The 19,654-nt window shown below is 41.5% G+C and overlaps 1 protein-coding gene across 1 annotated transcript; it reads right to left on the bottom strand.

The window, feature by feature from the left end:
• Positions 1 to 3,842: 3,842 nt before the first annotated feature.
• On the bottom strand, positions 3,843 to 4,274 carry LOC121972706 (verprolin-like). Its single transcript, XM_042524352.1, has one exon. It carries the CDS (start codon positions 4,272 to 4,274, stop codon positions 3,843 to 3,845), a length of 432 nt encoding a protein of 143 aa, XP_042380286.1.
• Positions 4,275 to 19,654: the final 15,380 nt, after the last annotated feature.

The raw sequence follows: 19,654 nt of genomic DNA, 5'->3' as shown, positions 1-19,654 counted from the left end.
CTAAGTGTAATAGACCTAAAATCACATACCAAGGATGTTTAGATCACTTTGTGCCAATTAAATTGACCTAAGAGAACTCCTCAAATGTGATTGACACATCCTAATCACCTTAGGAATAATTTTCAATTTCATTTTCAAGGCTTGATTGCATCTTGAAAATTCCTAAAGTGCCACCTTTTGCCATGATTAGGTTAACTACCTATTCAAGTAAGGTTGGCACACCCTAAACCATCTAGTGTGATGGAATCACGCTCCTAGGAACCCAATACTTATTGGAGCTCATTGGGTTCACTAAGTATTCACTAGGGATGACTTCCCTAGCAACCCTTCTAATGACCCTCCTAGGCTTTGAAGCCTTGGTCATTTGGGACTCATCAAGATCAACTCTAGGGGTGACTCCCCTTGTGACCTTGGTGATGGTCTTCCTAACCCTAGATTTTGTTCCATAATCGAATGGAACATTATGATAAGTGGGATTGACCACTTGGGACTTAGGTTTGTGACCCAAACCTTTCTTGTCCTTGGACATTGGTTTTTGACCCTTAAACCCTAGAGATGACTTCTCCAAGTTCTTAAGAGCCTTTTCCAAAGTATCAAGTTTTGACCTCAAGACTTGATTCTCCTTCTCTAATACCTCAATTTTTAATTTTTCATTTTTCTTTGAGGTATTCCTAGGCATGTGTCTAGTTGTTTTGGGGTTTCTACCTAGATTATCCTTAACCTTAGATGAGTTGATCCTAGGGTTGGCTTTCCTAGTGTTATCCTTATCTAGGCTCACATGTTTGGCACCTAAGCATGTGTATCGATTTCTATAATTATCATGCTTATCATTATTGTCAATTGCAATCAAACTACTAGCACGCATCTTACTAGTATTGCAATAATGTGTCTTAGAGATTACCTTAGGGTTTGTCTTAGCTCCCCCTATCGATGTGCTCGGTCTCTTGTCCTTGTGAGATTGCCTCCCCCTTGGACATTGGCTCCGATAATGTCCCCTTCGCTTGCATTGGAAGCACACCACGTGCTCCTTGCCCTTGCGTGTTGGGACTTCGGCTTCCTTGACCTTTGGCGCCGGTGGAGTCTTTCTAACCCTCTTTGGACATTTACTCTTGTAATGTCCGAATTCCCTGCACTCAAAGCACATTATGTGTAATTTGCTAGAAACTAAATGGCTTGAGTTACCTAGGGTTGAGGATGGATGAAGACTTTCTTCTTCATCCCTTCCGGAGGTAGAAGCTTCTTCCTCTTGCTCCGTTCTTGAAGAAGAACTCTCCTCCTCTTCTTCCTTAGATGTTGAGTAGCCCTCAACTTCTAATTCCTCTCCTCCATGATGTGAGCTACTTGGCTCACTTGACTCCTCTTCATGACTTGAAGTGGAGTTCTTCTCATGGAACTTTGCCAAGTTCTTCCACAACTCCTTGGCATCGTTATATCCACCTATCCTACACAAAACATCATTAGGTAAAGAAAATTCAAATATTTTCAATACCTCATCGTTGACTAGGGATTGGTGGACTTGTTCCTTGGTCCACTCCTTCTTCTCTAGGGTCTCTCCTTTCTTGTCCATCGGAGGCTTGAAACCTAATTGAACACAACTCCAATTTTCAAGGTTAGTCATAAGAAAGTATTTCATTCTTACCTTCCAAAACGCGAAGTCGTCGCGATCGTAGAAAGGTGGAATCGTGACATCTTCTCCAAATAGATCCATTCTCTAGCTCGTGCTCCCCCGGGTGTTGATCCAACGAAGAGCGACCTGGTTCTGATACCACTTGTTAGGAACGATGGTCGCGGCTAGAGAGGGGGGGTGTGAATAGCCGCCCTAAATTCTCGTTTCTTTCTACAAACTAGGGTTGGCGCAGCGGAAATAAAAACAAGAAACGAAACTAGGAAGGAGAAGAAAATCAAACCTAACACGATGATGTAACGAGGTTCGGAGATAAACTCCTACTCCTCGGCGTGTCCGTAAGGTGGACGAAGCCTATCAATCCGTCGGTGGATGAGACCCCGGAAAATCGACTAATAACAACTCCTTCTGGGTAGAGAAACCTCGCCACAATAACTTGCAACAACAAGATAGAAATACAGCAAGAAATACAAATAAATGAATGTAAAACACCTTGCTTGCCTTCGACTGGTTTCCGTTGACGAAGCAGCAACTTCACGGAAGAACAGCAGCAGCTGACCAGCCGGGGAAGCTCACACGAAGCTTCAATCAGAAGCGAGCTCAGCAAAGCTCAGATCACAGCAGTGAAGAAGAAGAAGCAGTAGCTTCGAACCAGAAGAAGAAGAAAAAGAACCAAAAGCCTAGAAGCCCTCGATCTCCTTTTATAACCTGCACTGCAAAGGGGACATCGAAGAAGACGGAGATAGCCGTTGTCACTCACAACGGATAGTTCTGGACCGATCAGGCTCCATCCTGATCGGTCCACAGAGCTCCTGATCGGTCATGGGGACCGATCAGGCTAAGCCCTGATCGGTTTTAAGGTCTGGACCGATCAGGCATGCTCCTGATCGGTCCAGCTTCATCTTGATCGGTCCTGGGGACCGATCAGATCTTTCTCTGATCGGTCCAGGGACCGATCCCCTTCCTTTTCTCCCGAGCTTCTTGCCTTCTGATCGTTGTTTCCTGATCGGTCTGCAGACCGATCAGATAACACTCAGTAGGCTACTGTTTGGTTACTGATCGGTCACCAGACCGATCCAGATACCCAGTGTATCACTGGATCGATCCACTGATCGATCCAGAGCTTGGTTTTTGCCAAACCAAGTCCCAAGCCTTCCAAACCAACATCCGGTCAACCTTGACCTATTGGTACATCATGCTTAGCATTCGGTCACTCCCTTGACCTGCTAAGACTCCCCACCAAGTGTCCAGTCAATCCCTTTGACCCACTTGGACTTTTCTCTTCGTGTCAAGTATCCGGTCACTCCCTTGACCTACTTGACCTTCTCAACACCATATGTCCGATCACCCTTGATCCATCTGGATTTTCCCTTGCCCGGCTTCACTCACCAGGACTTCCAAACTGCCTAGCTTCACTCACTAGGTCTTTTACCTGGCTTCACTCACCAGGGTTTTCCATCTGCCTGACTTCACTCACCAGGACTTTCTCCAACTGCCTGGCTTCACTCACCAGGACTTTCACTTTCACCTAGCTTCACTCACTAGGATTTTCACCTGGCTTCACTCACCAGGATTTCCCGAACTGCCTAACATCCCAGTTAGGACTTCCCAGTCAAGTATCCGGTCAATCTTGACCTACTTGACTCTTCTTCATCCAACCTGATCAGACCCTGATCAGTATCTCTCCGTATGGACAACTGCACCTGCATTGTCCATGTCTACATGTCTTTCTGTATTGTCAAACATCGAAACCATGACCAAGGTTTACGCTTGGTCAACTAGGTCAACCTTGACCTAGTGGAAATTGCACCAACATCTGGTACCCCGACGCTCGAGGCGAGTCCCACGAATACATAAGCAGCCGACTAGTAACAAGACAATAAAATAAGTACAAAATGAGTACGACGACGTACCCTAGCCCTAGGGGCACCCTCGGATGGGTCGATGAGCTAATCGCGGTACGAATCGAATCGTCATGGCCCTGATGGGTAGATGGGCATGAGCCAGCTGAGGAGCCGGATTTGAGAGAGACGACATGGAATCCGGTGCAACATGGATCCAAAAGGCGGTCGTAGGCCGAGACATGGTAACGACACCTAGACTGGAATACCACAACGGCTCGCAGGCCGACGTACTGTACACGGGCCGGATAATACCAATAACTCAGTGGCTCGATGGCCGGAACACAACACACAAAACATAATACAAATCATGGAAGTCATAGGTCGGCCGGTGATGGAGGTAGCAGCGGTGTGAAGCGCTGGTGGATGCTGGAGGCGACGTCGACGGTGAAGGCGGCGTCGGCGGTGAAGGCGGCTGGAGGCGGCGTCGGCGGTGAAGGCGGCTGGAGGCGGCGAGGACGACCGCTGGAGGTGGCTGTGGTTGTCCCTGGAGATGACGGCAGAGATGGCCGCCAAAGGCGGCAAGGTGGTGACCGCCGGAGGCCACTGCAGTAGCCGTGGGAGGCGGCGGTGGCTGTAGCTGCCGGAGGCGGCTGCGATGGTGGTCGCCGGAGGCAGCAGCGATAACCGCTAGATGCGACCACACTCCTCGGCGGCGTCAACACCGGAGGGAAGGGGAGGAGACGAGAAAGAGGAGAAGAGGAGTTACGGTGGCTAGCTGTCGGAGGTGGGAGGCGACGGTAAGACATGTCCCGGTGGTCGGCTGCGATGGTAGTCGCCGGATGCTGCGATGAACACTGTCTAGGAGAGGAGAGGCGGTGACCGAAAGAAGAAAAGGAGGGAATCGGAGCCACGGGCGACCAATCTCGTCGTCGGCGAGCACTCCAAGGAGGAAGAAGACCCTCCTCTTCTTGGCGGCGGAAACCACAACACAAGCTCACCCCCTCTTTGCTAGATGATGATTGATGAACAGTGCCCTTTTAATCACTAAACCCTACTCGGGCTCTGAAAGACCGAAATGCCCTCTCCTCTTTTTCTTAATTCCCTTTGGGCCCCTCTCCATATATCCACATCACAAGCCTTCCCCTCAAGTCTAGTCGAAGGAGGCGCGAGCCTGGCTGACTAGACAGTTTATCACAAAGGCTGACTCACTCTCGATAACTGAATCAAATCGTTGAACTCATCGTATAATGCCACACAAGCGGTCGCTATAGTACTAAATCAATAGTCGGCCAGATGCCGAGCGGGCGGAAAAATGTCAAGCGAGCGACGAGTAAAATGATAGTCGACCGAGTGACACGCGGGATGACAAGCAGACCGAGCGGACGAGCGATGTCGAGCGCGCGACCGCAAGGATGCCGACCGGACGATCGAAAGGATGTCGATTGTGGATAGAAGTCGGGCGGACGATGCCGAGCGCGCGACCGCGAAGATGACGACCTGACGATCGAGCGGACGATACCGAACGGGTGACCGAGAAAATCTCGGCCAGTCGACCATAAGATGCTGACCAGGCCCTCGAGAGAATGTCGAGCATTCGACCGAATAGTCTAGTGTATGGCCGAACGGACGATTGGGCGATACCAGTCGGATGACTACGAGAGTGCTAAACAAGCTGCCCGGAGAATACTGACAAAGCAATCATAAAATGCCGATTGGATTGCCGTAAAAAAATGACCGAGCAACCAAAGTGTCGATCGAGCGACAGATAATAGGGTCGAGCGGCTACCAGACAAGCTATCGGGCGAACACCGAGTGAACGCCTGGACAACTACCGAGCGAGAGGCGAAGCAGCGCTGGGCAAGAGTGGAGCCTGACAACTGAGCGGGAGCATAGCTTGTGAAATCGAATGCACACGGAGACGAAAGTCGTGAGCCTGAAGACTGCTCGACCCCGAACGGGGGAGATAGATGCTCGTGAAGACTGTTCGACTTCGAACGAGGGAGATGAAATATCTGAAGCTGGTCTGAGACCAGGGAAGACCACTCGACCCCGAACGGGGAGATAAAATATCTGAAGCTGGTCCGAGACCAGTGATGCCCGCTCGACCCCGAACGGGGGAGATAGAATAAGATGGTCCGAGACCAGTGAAGATCACTCGACCCCGAATGGGGGAGATACAATATCTGAAGCTGGTCTGAGACCAGTGAAGATCATGTTGGTTGCTACTCAGAAAACCTAGAGGTTCCACTGTACAAAAATTTTGTACAAAGGTCTGAACATTTTCCTAGCTACCATGTGTTCTTTTAAATTAAATTTTGGATCGCCTGCGGAACTTAACACGTTTGATCCAAAACTTAATTTATTTGTTCTTTTAGGTTTAGACTTGGATCTCCTGCGGAACTTAACACGTTTGATCCAAATCACCTAAGTTATTAATTCCATTAAATATTAATTTCCATAATTGGTTCCCAGTACTGACGTGGCGAGGCACATGGCCTTCTTGGATATGGGAGCAACCACCACCGACTAGACAAAACCTTTTATGGAAAGCTAATATTTAATTTCCTAAAATAACTTTAGGTTAACCGAAAGGAACAATCAAATCACAAGGAAAAGAAATAAACTTAAGAACACTACATCGAAAATAAATTTGAAATACTAGAATCGTAAGCCTCTTGTATTTGGTATTATTTCCAAAAATAACTAGTATGATGCGGAAGGGAAAAAATTACTAGTTATACCTTCTAGAAAGACCTCTTGATCTTCTACCGTATTCCTCTTCTAACCTTGGACGTTGTGTGGGCAACGATCTTCCGAGATGAGAAACCACCAATGCACCTTCTTCTCCTCCTAGCTAGGTTCGGCCAAAACAAAAGAGCTTCACCAAAGATGAAGAAAAAACCACCAACCAAGCTCCAAGGGATGCAAGCTTTCTCTCCTCCTTCTTCTTCTTCTCCAAGTAGTATCTGGCCACCACAAGAGCTCCAAGCCAAGGAGAGTTTCAGCCACCACAAAGAGGAAGAGGGGAAGAGAGGATGGCAGGCCACACCAAGGAATAAGAGAGGGAGAAAAATAATAGAGGTTGTAACACTTGAAGGCACCCCCACCCCTTCTTTTATATTCCTTGGCTTTGGTAAATTAGGAAATTTAATTACAATAAAATTTCCTTAATTTTCCTTGACATGAATTAATTGAGAAAAATAAAATAAAATTTCCCAATTAAACTTATAATGGCCGGCCACATCATAGAGAGACAAATTAGACAAGTTTCAATCAACAAATTAAAACTTCCTTATTTGTTTCCGGAAATTTTAAAAATAAAATTTCTCTTCAAAAATCCCTTCATGGTTGATAAAAAGAAATTTCTATAATTTTAATTTTTTAACATGTGAATAATTTTCAAAGAGAAAATAAAATATCTTTCCAATATACAAATAAGGAAAGAGATCTAATCTCTTTCTTTAATCTTTTGTAGACCCTTTTAAGAGAGATATTTTAATTTTAATTCTCTTTAATAAATTATATCTTCCACATAATAAAAATTAAAATTAAATTTCTTTTTAATTTTATTATGGCCGGCCCCCTCTAGCTTGGGTTCAAGCTAGGGCCGGCCACCCATAAACCAAGCTTAGGCCGGCCCTAGCTTGATTCCCAAGCTAGCTTGGCCAGCCCCCTTTAGGTGGGTATAGAATGTGAGTATAGGTGTGTATAGTACTCTATAAATAAGAGGCTACGATAGGGACCGAGAGGAGGAATTGGTTTTGGTCTCCCGATAAAATTAAGCATCCCGTGTTCGCCTCGAACACACAACTTAATTTTATCAATAATAATTCATTCCACTATAGAACTATTATTGAACTACCGCACCAATCCCAAATTACATTTTGGGCTTCTTCTTATTATGAGTGTGTTAGTCTCCCTGTGTTTAAGATGTCGAATGTCCACTAATTAAGTAAGTTACTGACAACTCACTTAATTAATATCTAGCTCCAAGAGTAGTATCACTCAACTTCATCGTCATGTCGGACTAAGTCCACCTGCAGGGTTTAACATGACAATCCTTATGAGCTCCTCTTGGGGACATTCTCAACCTAGATCACTAGGACACAGTTTCCTTCTATAATCAACAACACACACTATAAGTGATATCATTTCCCAACTTATCGGGCTTATTGATTTATCGAACTAAATCTCACCCATTGATAAATTAAAGAAATAAATATCAAATATATGTGCTTGTTATTATATTAGGATTAAGAGCACACCCATAATAACTGAGGTCTTTGTTCCTTTATAAAGTCAGTATAAAGAAACGACCTCTAATGATCCTACTCAATACACTCTAAGTGTACTAGTGTAATTATATAGTTAAGATAAACTACTACCTAATTACACTACGACCTTCCAATGGTTTGTTCCTTTCCATCTTGGTCGTGAGCTACTGTTTATAATTTATAAGGAACCGATAACATGATCTTCTGTGTGTGACACCACACACCATGTTATCTACAATATAAATTAATTGACCAACTATATTTATCATAAATGTAGACATTTGACCAATGTGATTCTTATTTCTAAATAAATGTTTATACCAAAAGCTAGGCTTTTAGTATACATCCTAACAGATCACTCGACCCCGAACGTGGGAGATGAGAAATACGATGCGCTGATAAGCTGGTCCGAGACCAGTGATAATCATTCGACTTCGAACGAGAGAGATAAGAAGTACGATGCGCTGATAAGCTGGTCCGAGACCAGTGTTAATCACTCGACCCCGAACGAGGGAGATAAGAAGTACGATGCACTGATTAGCTGGTCTGAGACCAGTGATAATTACTCGACTCCGAACGGGGGAGATAAGAAGTACGATGCACTGATAAACTGATCTGAGACCAGTGATAACCACTCGACCCTGAACGGGGGAGATAAGAAGTACAATGCGTTGATAAGCTGGTCCGAGACCAGTGATAATCACTCGATCCCGAACGGGGGAGATAAGTGCTCTGATAAGCTGGACGGTGGAGACACGGGTTTAAGGTCGACGCTCGACCGCCGGTGGAGATCTGGGTTTAACGTCGCCGCTCGACGGTCTTCAAGGCGGGATTTTTATAGTCGCCGCTTCGACTCTGGGGTATAACGTCGTCGCTCGACGGTCTTCAAAGTGGGGTTTTTATAGTCGCCGCTTTAACTCTGGGGTTTAATGTCGCTGCTCGACGATCTTCAAGGTGGGGTTTTTATAGTCGCCGCTTCGACTCTGGGTTTAACGTCGTCGCTCGACGGTCTTCCAATATAACTAAAACTCGACCGATCGGCATGGGAGTCTTTGACAACGAGCTTGTGGCTCTAATAAAATATAAGCCTGATCGATCGACACGGGGTCTTCGACATTGAGCCTGTGACTCTAATATGATATAAACTCGGTCGATCTGCACAGGGTCTTCGACAGTGAGCTTGTGGCTTTGATATAATATAAACCCAGTCAATCAGCACGGGGTCTTCGATGTGACTCTGATATAATATAATCTCATCCGATTGGCACGGGGTCTTCGACAGTGAGCCTGTGACTCTGATATAATATAATCTCGGCCGATCGGCTCAGGAGTCTTCGCAAATATAATCCCGGTCGGTCGGCGCGGGAGTCTTCGCAATTATAATCCCGACTGATCGGCTGGGGAGTATTCGCAAATATAATCCCGACAGATCGGTGCGGGAGTTTTCAAGATTGAGCCTATGGTTCTAATGTAGGACAAGCCCGACCGATCGACACGGGAGTATTCGACCGGAGAACTATGGCAGATCCTATGATTGAAAGAGAAAATACAACGAAAAAACTGACCAGTCGTCCAACAGCGGATCTGACTCAATTCCTCGACTCCCAAATACCCGTGGAGTGAGGAGAATATGATATAATTGTCGAAATCCATCAAGGTCATGAGTATGGCAGAATTTTCCGGCGTCGTCCATCTTCACATTCCAGATCAGGTGTGTTCCCACAGACGGTGCCAATTATGTTCCTGTCGGGAAGTTGAGAAGACGAACCTGCCGGTGTGACGTATCTGGAATGTTGACTGCATCTCTATGACCCGGATGGTGAGCTGTCCTCTGTGTTGACCAAGTCATCAGAAGTCCTCCTGTCAACACTACCTGCAGCCATCGACCAGGTTGCCTCAGTATTTGGTACCCCGACGCTCGAGGCGAGTCCCACGAATACATAAGCAGCAGACAAGTAACAAGACAATAAAATAAGTACAAAATGAGTACGACGACGTACCCTGGCCCCGGGGGGCGCCCTCGTATGGGTCGATGAGCTGATCATGGTGCGGATCGAGTCATCGTGGCCCTGATGGGCAGAAGGGCGTGAGCCAGCTGAGGAGCCTGATCTGAGAGAGTGACATGGAATCCGGTGCAACATGGATCCAGAAGGTGGCTCGTGGGCCGAGACATGGTAACAACACCTAGACTGGAACACCACAATGGCTCGCAGGCCGGCATACAACATGCAAGCTGGATAATACCAATAACTCAGCAGCTCGATGGCCGGAACACAACACATAAAACATAATACAAATGATGGAAACCGTAGGTCGACCGGTGATGGAGGTGGCAGCGGCGTGAAGCGCTGGTGGATGCTGGAGGCGACGTCGACAGTGAAGGCCGCTGGAGACGGTGAGGACGACTGTTGGAGTTGGTTGTGGTTGTTCCTGGAGATGACGGCAGAGATGGCTGCCAAAGGCGGCGAGGTGGTGACCACCGAAGGCCACTATAGTAGCTGCGAGAGGCGGTGGTGGCGGTGTTTGCCGGAGGCGGCTGCGATGGTGGTCGCGGGAGGCAACAACGATAACTGCTGGATGCGACCACGCTCCTCGGCAACGTCAGCACCGGAGGGAAGGGGAGGAGACGAGAAAGAGGAGAAGAGGAGGTACAACGACTAGCTGTTGGAGGTGGGAGGCGATGGTAAGACATGTCCCGATGGTCACCTGCGATGGTAGCCGCCAGATGCTGTGACGAACACTGTCTTGGAGAGGAGGAGAGGAGAGACGGTGTCCGGAAGAAGAAAGGGAGGGGATCGGAGCCACGGGTGGCCAGCCTCGTCGTCGGTGAGCACTCTGAGGAGGAAGAAGGCCCTCCTCTTCTTAGCGGCGGAAACCACAACACAAGCTCACCCCCTCTTTGTTAGATGATGAACAGTGCCCTTTTAATCACCAAACCCTACTCAGGCCCCAAAAGATCGAAATACCCTCTCCTCTTTTTCTTAATTCCCTTTGGGCCCCTCTCCATATATCTGCATCACATACCATACTCCTGAGAATAACCTTTAGTAACAAGACGAGCTTTGTATCGCTCAATAGATCCATCAGATTTAGTTTTGATCTTATATATACAATGAGAACCAATAGTGTGTTTTCTTAGTAACAAAGGAACCAAATCCCATGGATGAGTCTGATGCAAAGTAGTTAGTTCCTCAGCCATAGCACTCTGCCAAAGTGGATTACAAATAACTTCTCTATAGGACACGGGCTCAGAAAGACAATGACTAGATGCAACAAATGAAACAAAAGAATGAGAATAACAAGAGTAAATAAAATCTGACAGTTTAGTATACTTACAAACATGAGTGGATTGACGATGGTGGAGAGAAGGATCATCCGCAATCTCAGGACATGATTGGGTGTGGCAGAAGGAGAAGCATGTAGAGCGGATATCTCTGAAACCAAAGTACCAGATTCAGTTGAGCTACCAGTAGGAGCTGTGGGTGAAATTTTCTCTGTGTTGGTATTGAAAGGATCAATACAAAGTAGATCTGACTTTGTTATATTATGCGAACTAGATGGAATAGAAAAGAATGAAATATGCTTAAAAAACACAACATGACAAGAGACATATAATTTTTTATTAACGGGATCAAAGTAACGATATCTTTTTTGAGTAACACTATAACCCCAAAAGACACAAAGAGCAGACCGAGAGACTAATTTATTATGCTCGACATGTAGACGAAGGACAAAGCAAGTTCAACCAAAAACACGCAAAGAGGAATCGAGAGAAGCATACCCATATAATTTTTCAAAAGGTGATAAGCCTAAATTGTGTGAGGTTGGAATTCTATTAATCACGTGAGAAGTGGTAAAGATTGCTTCCCAAAAGGTACTAGGAACACATGCAGATAATAAAAATGAACGGTCTGTTTCAACAATATACCTATGTTTTCATTTAGCCACACCATTTTGTTCATAAGTATATGTACAAGAGGTTTGATGAATAGTACCATCAGAAGCAAGTAATTGTGAAAAATGATTCAAAGTATATTCTCTCTCAAATCACAACTAAAACACTTTATGATACTAGAATGTTGAGTTTTCACAAGAGCTCTGAAGTTGTTGAAAATGACAAGATAATCAGACATGTGTTTCATAAGATGGACCTAAATATAACGAGTTCAATCATTAATAAACAAAACATAATATCTTGACCCCCTCCCCCATTTTGTAGGAATAGGAGAGAGTCCCCACACATTAAAATGAATAAGATCAAATAAAACAGAAGAAAAAGAAAGACTTTTAGAAAATGGTAAGGTAGAAATTTAGCCAGTTTACAACCACTACAATCAGAAATATTAGAACTTTTTAAAGTTCCTAATACTCTTGTAGAAGCTAAAAACTGCAAACGAGAAGCTGAAACATGACTTAAACGAAAGTGCCACAAATAAAAATCAGAAAATGAATGATTCAGATAAAAAGATGATAAATCCACACTCAAAGCTACAACTTCTGGTACTTTGAGTTGATCTAAAACATAGAGTCCTCCTTTCCTACGACCTGTCTCAATCAGCCTCTGAGATTGTGAGTCCTGAACATAACAATTAGATGAAGAAAAAGAGATTAGGTATCCAGACTTACATAATTGACTAATAGAAATAAGATTTAAAGTAAGACTTGGAATATAATAAATATAAGTAAAAGATAAATAAGATATAACAATTGAACCGATACCTACTAATGACATATGAGTATCATCAACTGTCACAATAGATATAGATGAATGGGGAGAAAAAAGAAACAAAAAATGATAAATTAGATGACATATAATGGGAGATACCAGAGTCTAAAATCCATAAGAATAAAGATATACCTGAAATATAAGTATCATATTTCAGGTAAACATGTGAGTATCAGTAAAAGATAAACAAGATATAACAATTGAACCGATACCTACTAATGACATATGAGTATCATCAGCTGTCACAATAGATATAGATGAATGGGGAGAAAAAAGAAACAAAAAATAATAAATTAGATGACATATAATGGGAGACACCAGAGTCTAAAATCCATAAGAATAAAGATATACCTAAAATATCAGACGATGACAAACCTATATGAGAGGAAGCTGACATGACAAAGGGCTATGAAGCAAGGAACTGTTGCAACTACTCCAACATATACGGATCAGATTTCCATTAAGCATATGCACGACCAGGCATGATGACAGAACGAATAATGCTCAAAATAATCAAACTATAAGGATACACATCTGTACGATCCGTAAAAACTGGTGTCAGGATGACCTACGATCACAAAGAATTCGAGGCAGAAAAGGATGTCAAACGTAGAAATCGGCAGCATAGGGCGTTAGTGTTGAAATCAATAGAAAAGAATGTCAATGCCAAAATCGGTAACATAGGCCGTCGGCACCGAAATCGACAGAAAAGAGCATTGGTGCCGAAATTGGCAGGATAGGTCGTCGGTATCGAAATCGATAGGACAGGACGTCGACGTCGAAATTGGCAGTAGCAATAGGAGACATCAGCGACAACAGGAAGCAATAACAGGGGACGGTAAAAAAAATTAGATCAAAGAAAACGAGCCTCGCTCTGAAACAATGTAGAACTTAAGGAAAAAAAACTAGCTATATTATTGAATCCAAAATTGATAATCAGAAATACAGAGTATAAGGTATTTATATAATTTAGTTAAAAAACCCCTAAACTCTAAATATAAAAGGAAAAAAAGACCAAATTACCCTAAAAGCTATAAACAAATAAATATATAAAATCTAACACTCAAATCACAAATGCATAATCTAATTTCTATCGATTCTTCTCACCTTTTCAATTCTCATTGATTCTTCATCGTTCTCTCTTCCCCTCTCCCTCTCTAATTTTTACTATAGTTTTCTACTTTTTATCTTTTTGATATCAAAACGCATCAATCTATCTGTTTCGACTCATCCATATATCGATACAGTCACATCAATACATATGTATCTCATCGATTTTTCGAGAAAAATCATAACCACATTTATCCATCTCTATATCTTATCAGCTATCTCATCAGTTCTTTGAGCGATACAAGACATTCTAAGTACATAACTTGAGGTATGATTAATAACTTAATGTCTACTTTATTTTTGAATTAAGATTTTTATAGAATAAAACATATTACATTGAATAATGTTATTTAATTACTTGACAGTATATATTCATTTTATATAATTTATATGTATTTATATATTATATTACACACAATACATGTGCGCGATGGTTAATATATATTAAATTTATGTACATTAAATCATTTAAAAAATGTAAAATAAAATTAATAAAGTGAAGAAGAAAATTACTTTATTCAAAGAAAAACTCTCATAAAAAAAAAATAAAATTATAAATTGAAAGGCAAGTAATAAAATTATAAATTGAAAGGCAAGTAAAATACAATACTTAAAGATTTTTTTTATTAACTTGACTTAATGATAAATATTTAAAATAAAAAAATAATCTTAATAGGATTATAATTATTCTCTATTTATTATCAAAATAAAAAATATTAATTATTAAATAATAAAAATTATGTCTTTAATTTATTATAGAGCTATCATTAATCTTGAATATTTTTTTATTTTTTATTTTTACTTTTTTTTTAAGATATAGAAATATATCAAACTTTAAGTTGTCCTAAATTTATCCAATTCTAAATCTTGTTTAATTTCTTCTCTATATAAATGGGCCACATTCTTGAGCTTTAAACAACCAAGTCTTAGTTCTTCTCTCTAATTCAACATTTGGTCCATTGCTATAATTTGACTTCCAGTTGGAGTACAAATGAGTAGGGTGATGAAGGTTGGCTTCATAGACGGTATTAGGGCACTTTAGAAGTTAGAGGGAAGTAATTAGCTTCAGTTGTTTCGTCGATGATTTGTTACAACGAAAACTCGAAGCAATCGTAAACACTCGGAATTACTTGGTATTCACCTCCTTGAGGTAAGTAATCTAAAAATCTACATAGTGTACAGACTTCACTATATAAAACACTTATTCTTATAAACAATCTGGAGGTCGAGAAATTTTGTACACACTCAAATACAAGAAATGCAAACTTGGTTATAAAGAAATCGAAAACTATTTTACAACACGAACCTTTGCTTAGCTTGCTTTCTTCTAGCTTGGAATAGTCTTGGTGGTGGAAAATACAGTAGTACTTGTTCTCCCAAACTCTAAAAAATCGACGACTAAGATATGTGTAAGTGTTGCCTTCAAATCTTCGTGAAAACCCTTTTCTAGGGTTCACTCGACGGTTCCCCATCGATTCAACTTTTTTTTAATCGATTGTCACGTCATCCGACAGTTCGAACACCTACAGAATAGCTCTTTTTTCGAATCCTAATCGATTAGTGAGACATCCCAATCGATTTAGAAGGCTTTAATTGATTCCCAACCTCCCTATTTTATCATGAAATGCCTTAATCGATTAGCCCAATCGATTAAGAAGCCTCAATCGATTCCCTCTCTTACGACAAACACAACTCTTAATCGATTACCTTAATCGATTAGCATGGTCAGAATCAATTTCGCCACCTTTTGTTCTCGCGATAAAAACCTCCCTAATCGATTGGACCAATCGATTAGGGTCTGCTTAATCAATTATCCTAATCGATTAGGGTAGGGCTAATCGATTACCCAATCGATTGTCCAACTCTAACTCTTTTAATCCAAGTGTAGGGTTCCCTTTACCCAACATCTAATCAACTATGACATGTTGAAACTTTTCACCAAGTGTCCGGTCAACCTTTGACCCACTTAGAATTGTCATCACATGCCAATTTTCCGTTGAACTTTCGATCACCACGTACGGTCCTCCTTGACCTATTTGGATTTTCCTCTTGCCTAACTATAGTTAGGACTCTCCTTTTGCCAATATGTTGTTCTCCCAGACTCACTTGGACTTTCCTTTGTCAACGTGCGGTCCTGCTTAACCCACTTGAACTTTCTTTTACCTAACTATAATTAGGACTTCCCTTTGTCATCATACAATCCTCCTTAAGCCACTTGAACTTTCCCTTATCTAACCACAGTTAGGTCTTTGTCTTGCCTAATCTCCAGTTAGGACTTTACCATTGCCTAACCCTCAAGTTAAGTCTTTCCCTTGTTTAACCTTCAGCTAGGACTTTACCCTTGTCTAACACTTGAGTTAGGTCTTTGTCTTTCCTAACCTCTAGTTAAGATTTTTCCAGTCAAGTATCTGATCTTTCTTGATCTACTTGTCCTCTCTATCACAAATTGTCAAGTACCCGATCAACCTTGATCTACTCGACTGCTTCTTATATATTGTCCAAACATCAAAACTCAAACTCGAATCTACTCGAGCTTAGTCAAACTGGTCAATCTTGACTCGAGAATAATTGCACCAACAATCTCCCATTAGAGGGCTATGGTGATCTTTAGCCACAGTTCATGTTGCATGTGGCACACCATCAAGAGACTCTTGTGAGATCTGTGAGTGAGCCCATGGCCGTGTGGTTTGTGATCTCGAAGAGGAATTGAAAGGTAGGGTCCTTGCCAAGCTTCTCAATCGGCCGCAGCCCACCCGTGCCGACAGTGTTTGTTGGATTGACTGATAGGATAATGCCCCTTCACTTTAATTTGGAGGCAAGCTCACTCCTTACCTTAAGGAGGTAGAAGCTCTATGGATTTGATCATATATCTTAGAAATGTTCTACATTTTGTGTGTGTACGCGCGCACAGGAGAGAGGCTCTTGGTCATCACATCTATATCAAAATTTTTAAACTCAATCTTGGTGCAAACATAATTATAAAAATAGGATGAAATACTAAATTGTAGAAGGTGATTCTACTAATCTAAGATAATGAGAGAAATAATGTTTTCATCCTTGACTGTATTTACACTACCCTAAGTCTTTCCCTTTTACTATGGGCAGTTGTTTTCTTACATCTTTAATACTAAATATTAGCAAAGATGAGGATCTAGATATATCTATGCCATTTGTTGGGGAAATGTTTTTCTTTGTCGTGTTTTTTTTATTGATAATATGGTTTAAGTTACATTTTACTAGTGTTTTTGATATATGCATCATGTGCAAAGACTTGAAATAATGTACATGGAGCTCATGGAACTTATTGATTTGAAAAGATCGAGTTTAATTTTGCTCAATGGTTCGGTGTCCACAAATGAATGATGGAGCTTCTAAGGAGGTTAGAGGATTCTAAGTCATTGATCATTGGGTGGTTTAATTTTCATCTAACCCCTATGCAAAGGGTCATTGTTGTGTTGGATGGAATTCTTCGTAATTTACCTCCCTTCTAGATTACATAAGACATTCTTGGAGAGGTCTCCGAAGTGAGGGTTATCATCTTTTATTATAATTAGGTGGTCAGAGTATGATCATGGAGATCATGTTCTTAATGTTTGGAACTAATGGAGTTTGGAGGTCCGATGCAAGAAATATTAAGTTGAGAACTCAAAATTATAAAAGATCAACTGAAAGCATGAGGTTAGGGAGGATTCATTTGTTAGACAATATGTTGTCGAAGATATTGGAGAAAATTACTGAATTAAAATTATACGAAATCAATTCTAACTTATATGTTGAGATGACCTGAGCAGATAATCTCACGTTGCCAGCGGGACTGGTTCTACCAAGTTTTCGGTGGTCCGAGTTATGGAGTTAATGCGGTGCGTAGAAGAATCGGGAGTCGATCGCCAAATCAGGAAAAGAATTCACTAACTAAGATACTGAGACCTATGTTCAATGTAATTTCCTTGAAACTGATTCGCCACACCTCTGGTTGTGCTTCGAGGTTCTCTTGGATCGTTTGTTTCCTATGATACAATGACAAAACCATGCACGCAACTAAGCATTAGTTATTCGTGTTGAACTGAGAATGCACCCGAGTGCTATCACCAGTAGCTCAGCCGAACAGATGCACGACCGAGAGAGTTTTGTGGGAGAACACAGGTGAACAGAGGTTCGCTTCCTACTCTTCCTCTTGCTTTCTTTTTCACTTATCTTCCGCTTCTCTCTATCCTTTGCTTAAGATCCTGTCTCCTTATATAGGAGTCCTCACTTTGCCTACAATGAATGACCAAATTATGATCATTTAATGATAAATTTAGTATCACTATTAATGGGTTTAATGTCTTCATTAATGTCGAGACGTTACGGAATCATTATTAATGAGTTTAATGTCGCGATTAATCCCGATATGTAACGAAGTCACCATTAATGAGTTTAATATTGCCATTAATATCGAGACGTTACGGAATCACCATTAATTTCATATTAATGCTTCCGTCGAGACGTTACGGAATCACCATTAATTTCATATTAATGCTTCCGTTACCCTCTTGAGCATGTAGCAAAAAGAGATTCAATGACAAAATGTTAGTTTATTCACTTGGACAAATCTTGCCTCTACCGGCCCGACATTTGACTTGTGCAGGTCGTGCTCGCGCACTAGTCAATTTTGGTTCAGTACAATGTAGACCCTGGATTTGCACCCACCCTTGCGCACTCACACGTAAGAGAATATCTCTCCATGCATATGTTTACAACATTAATACATGTGTCATAATTTAAACTAATAATAAAATCAAGAGACTTCTGATGTAGGACTAACAACTCATGCATAATGAAATCTCTTCTTTTCCACTTCTTTATTGCATTCACATTTCCAACATCATTAATGGCTCCAACGACATGAAATAAGGTGAACTCAATGGTGCGGAGCATTGAATGAATAACACAAAGTGAGCTTAAAGAAACTTGTGGATTCAATTGTTTAGCAACCTAGATCGAGATTGAAGACCTAGAGGTATAAGAGATATGAAAGATTAATTAAGTGAATGTAATGTTGGGTCTTTTGTCAAAAGTAACCTCATTAATGTAAATGACATGTAATATGTTTGCATGAGTGTTTGTCAAAAGTAACCTCATTAATGTAAATGATATGTAATATGTTTGCATGAGTTGACCATCTATTTAGTAGCTTGGTTGGAAAGCCTTAAAGCATGAGACTTATGTCCTAAAGGAAAATTCCTAAAGTACGCCTAATTAAAATTTGAACTTTAGTTGTCTGGTTAATTGTTTAGAGGGTTTAATCACTATATCGTAATCTCGAAGGTAAATTTTATCCTTAACTCGTTTCGAATCATTGTGTACACATGGTGGTTACAAAGCCATGTAAAAGTGAAAAATCACTCAGGTATAATCTATTGTGTAACAAATTGAATATAAATTGGGTAAGTAATCGATTGGATATAATTTCATCCATTTAGAGGCTTAAACAATCTATTAAAGATGAATCCAATTGACCAGTAATACAATCATTGCCTTCCAATGATTATCTAATCATTCAGTTGATTATAATAAAGGTGTTAAAGTTGTTATTATATAGGCTTTTGAAGAACATATGCTCAAAGTGCTCAAAGGTCTAAAAAAAACTTAAAACTTGAAGATCTTAACTTAAACTTCGATCACTTGACTCATTATGTCTAATTCTTCAACTCCACACGATTGTTCTCTCTGACACTTTTTTAAAAAATAAATATCGTCGATTGATTAACAAGGGGCAATCTAGGTCTGTTGTGGCCGAATCTAATCTAACGAACTGCCGCTCCACAAGAATACCACTAATATCTCATTGGTCATTGACTTCCTTTCAAGTCAACGGCCGTAGTTCCCGATTTCTTTCAACCTAATTCTTTCCATCTCCACTGCATTAATGCCACCACCGAATTTAGTGTCGATTCCAAACGCGTAAGCGCTGCTATTTGAGACTTTGACTTCACACAGCCGCAATTAATCTAGTTAGATTGCTTCTCTTACACTCCAGTTGACTTTGAAACCCTCCTAATTGGATATCTATCCTCTCCGCGTACGTGGAGTCGAC

The sequence above is a fragment of the Zingiber officinale genome, chromosome 4A, assembly GCF_018446385.1.
Source record: "Zingiber officinale cultivar Zhangliang chromosome 4A, Zo_v1.1, whole genome shotgun sequence".
Lineage (NCBI taxonomy): Eukaryota > Viridiplantae > Streptophyta > Magnoliopsida > Zingiberales > Zingiberaceae > Zingiber > Zingiber officinale.
Note: the sequence above shows the minus strand (reverse complement) of the source record. Positions and strands in the feature narration are given on the sequence as shown.

Excerpts from the sequence above, each read along its gene's own strand:
- LOC121972706 (XM_042524352.1), bottom strand. The coding sequence starts at position 4,274 with ATGTCTTACCGTCGCCTCCCACCTCCGACAGCTAGCCACCGTAACTCC.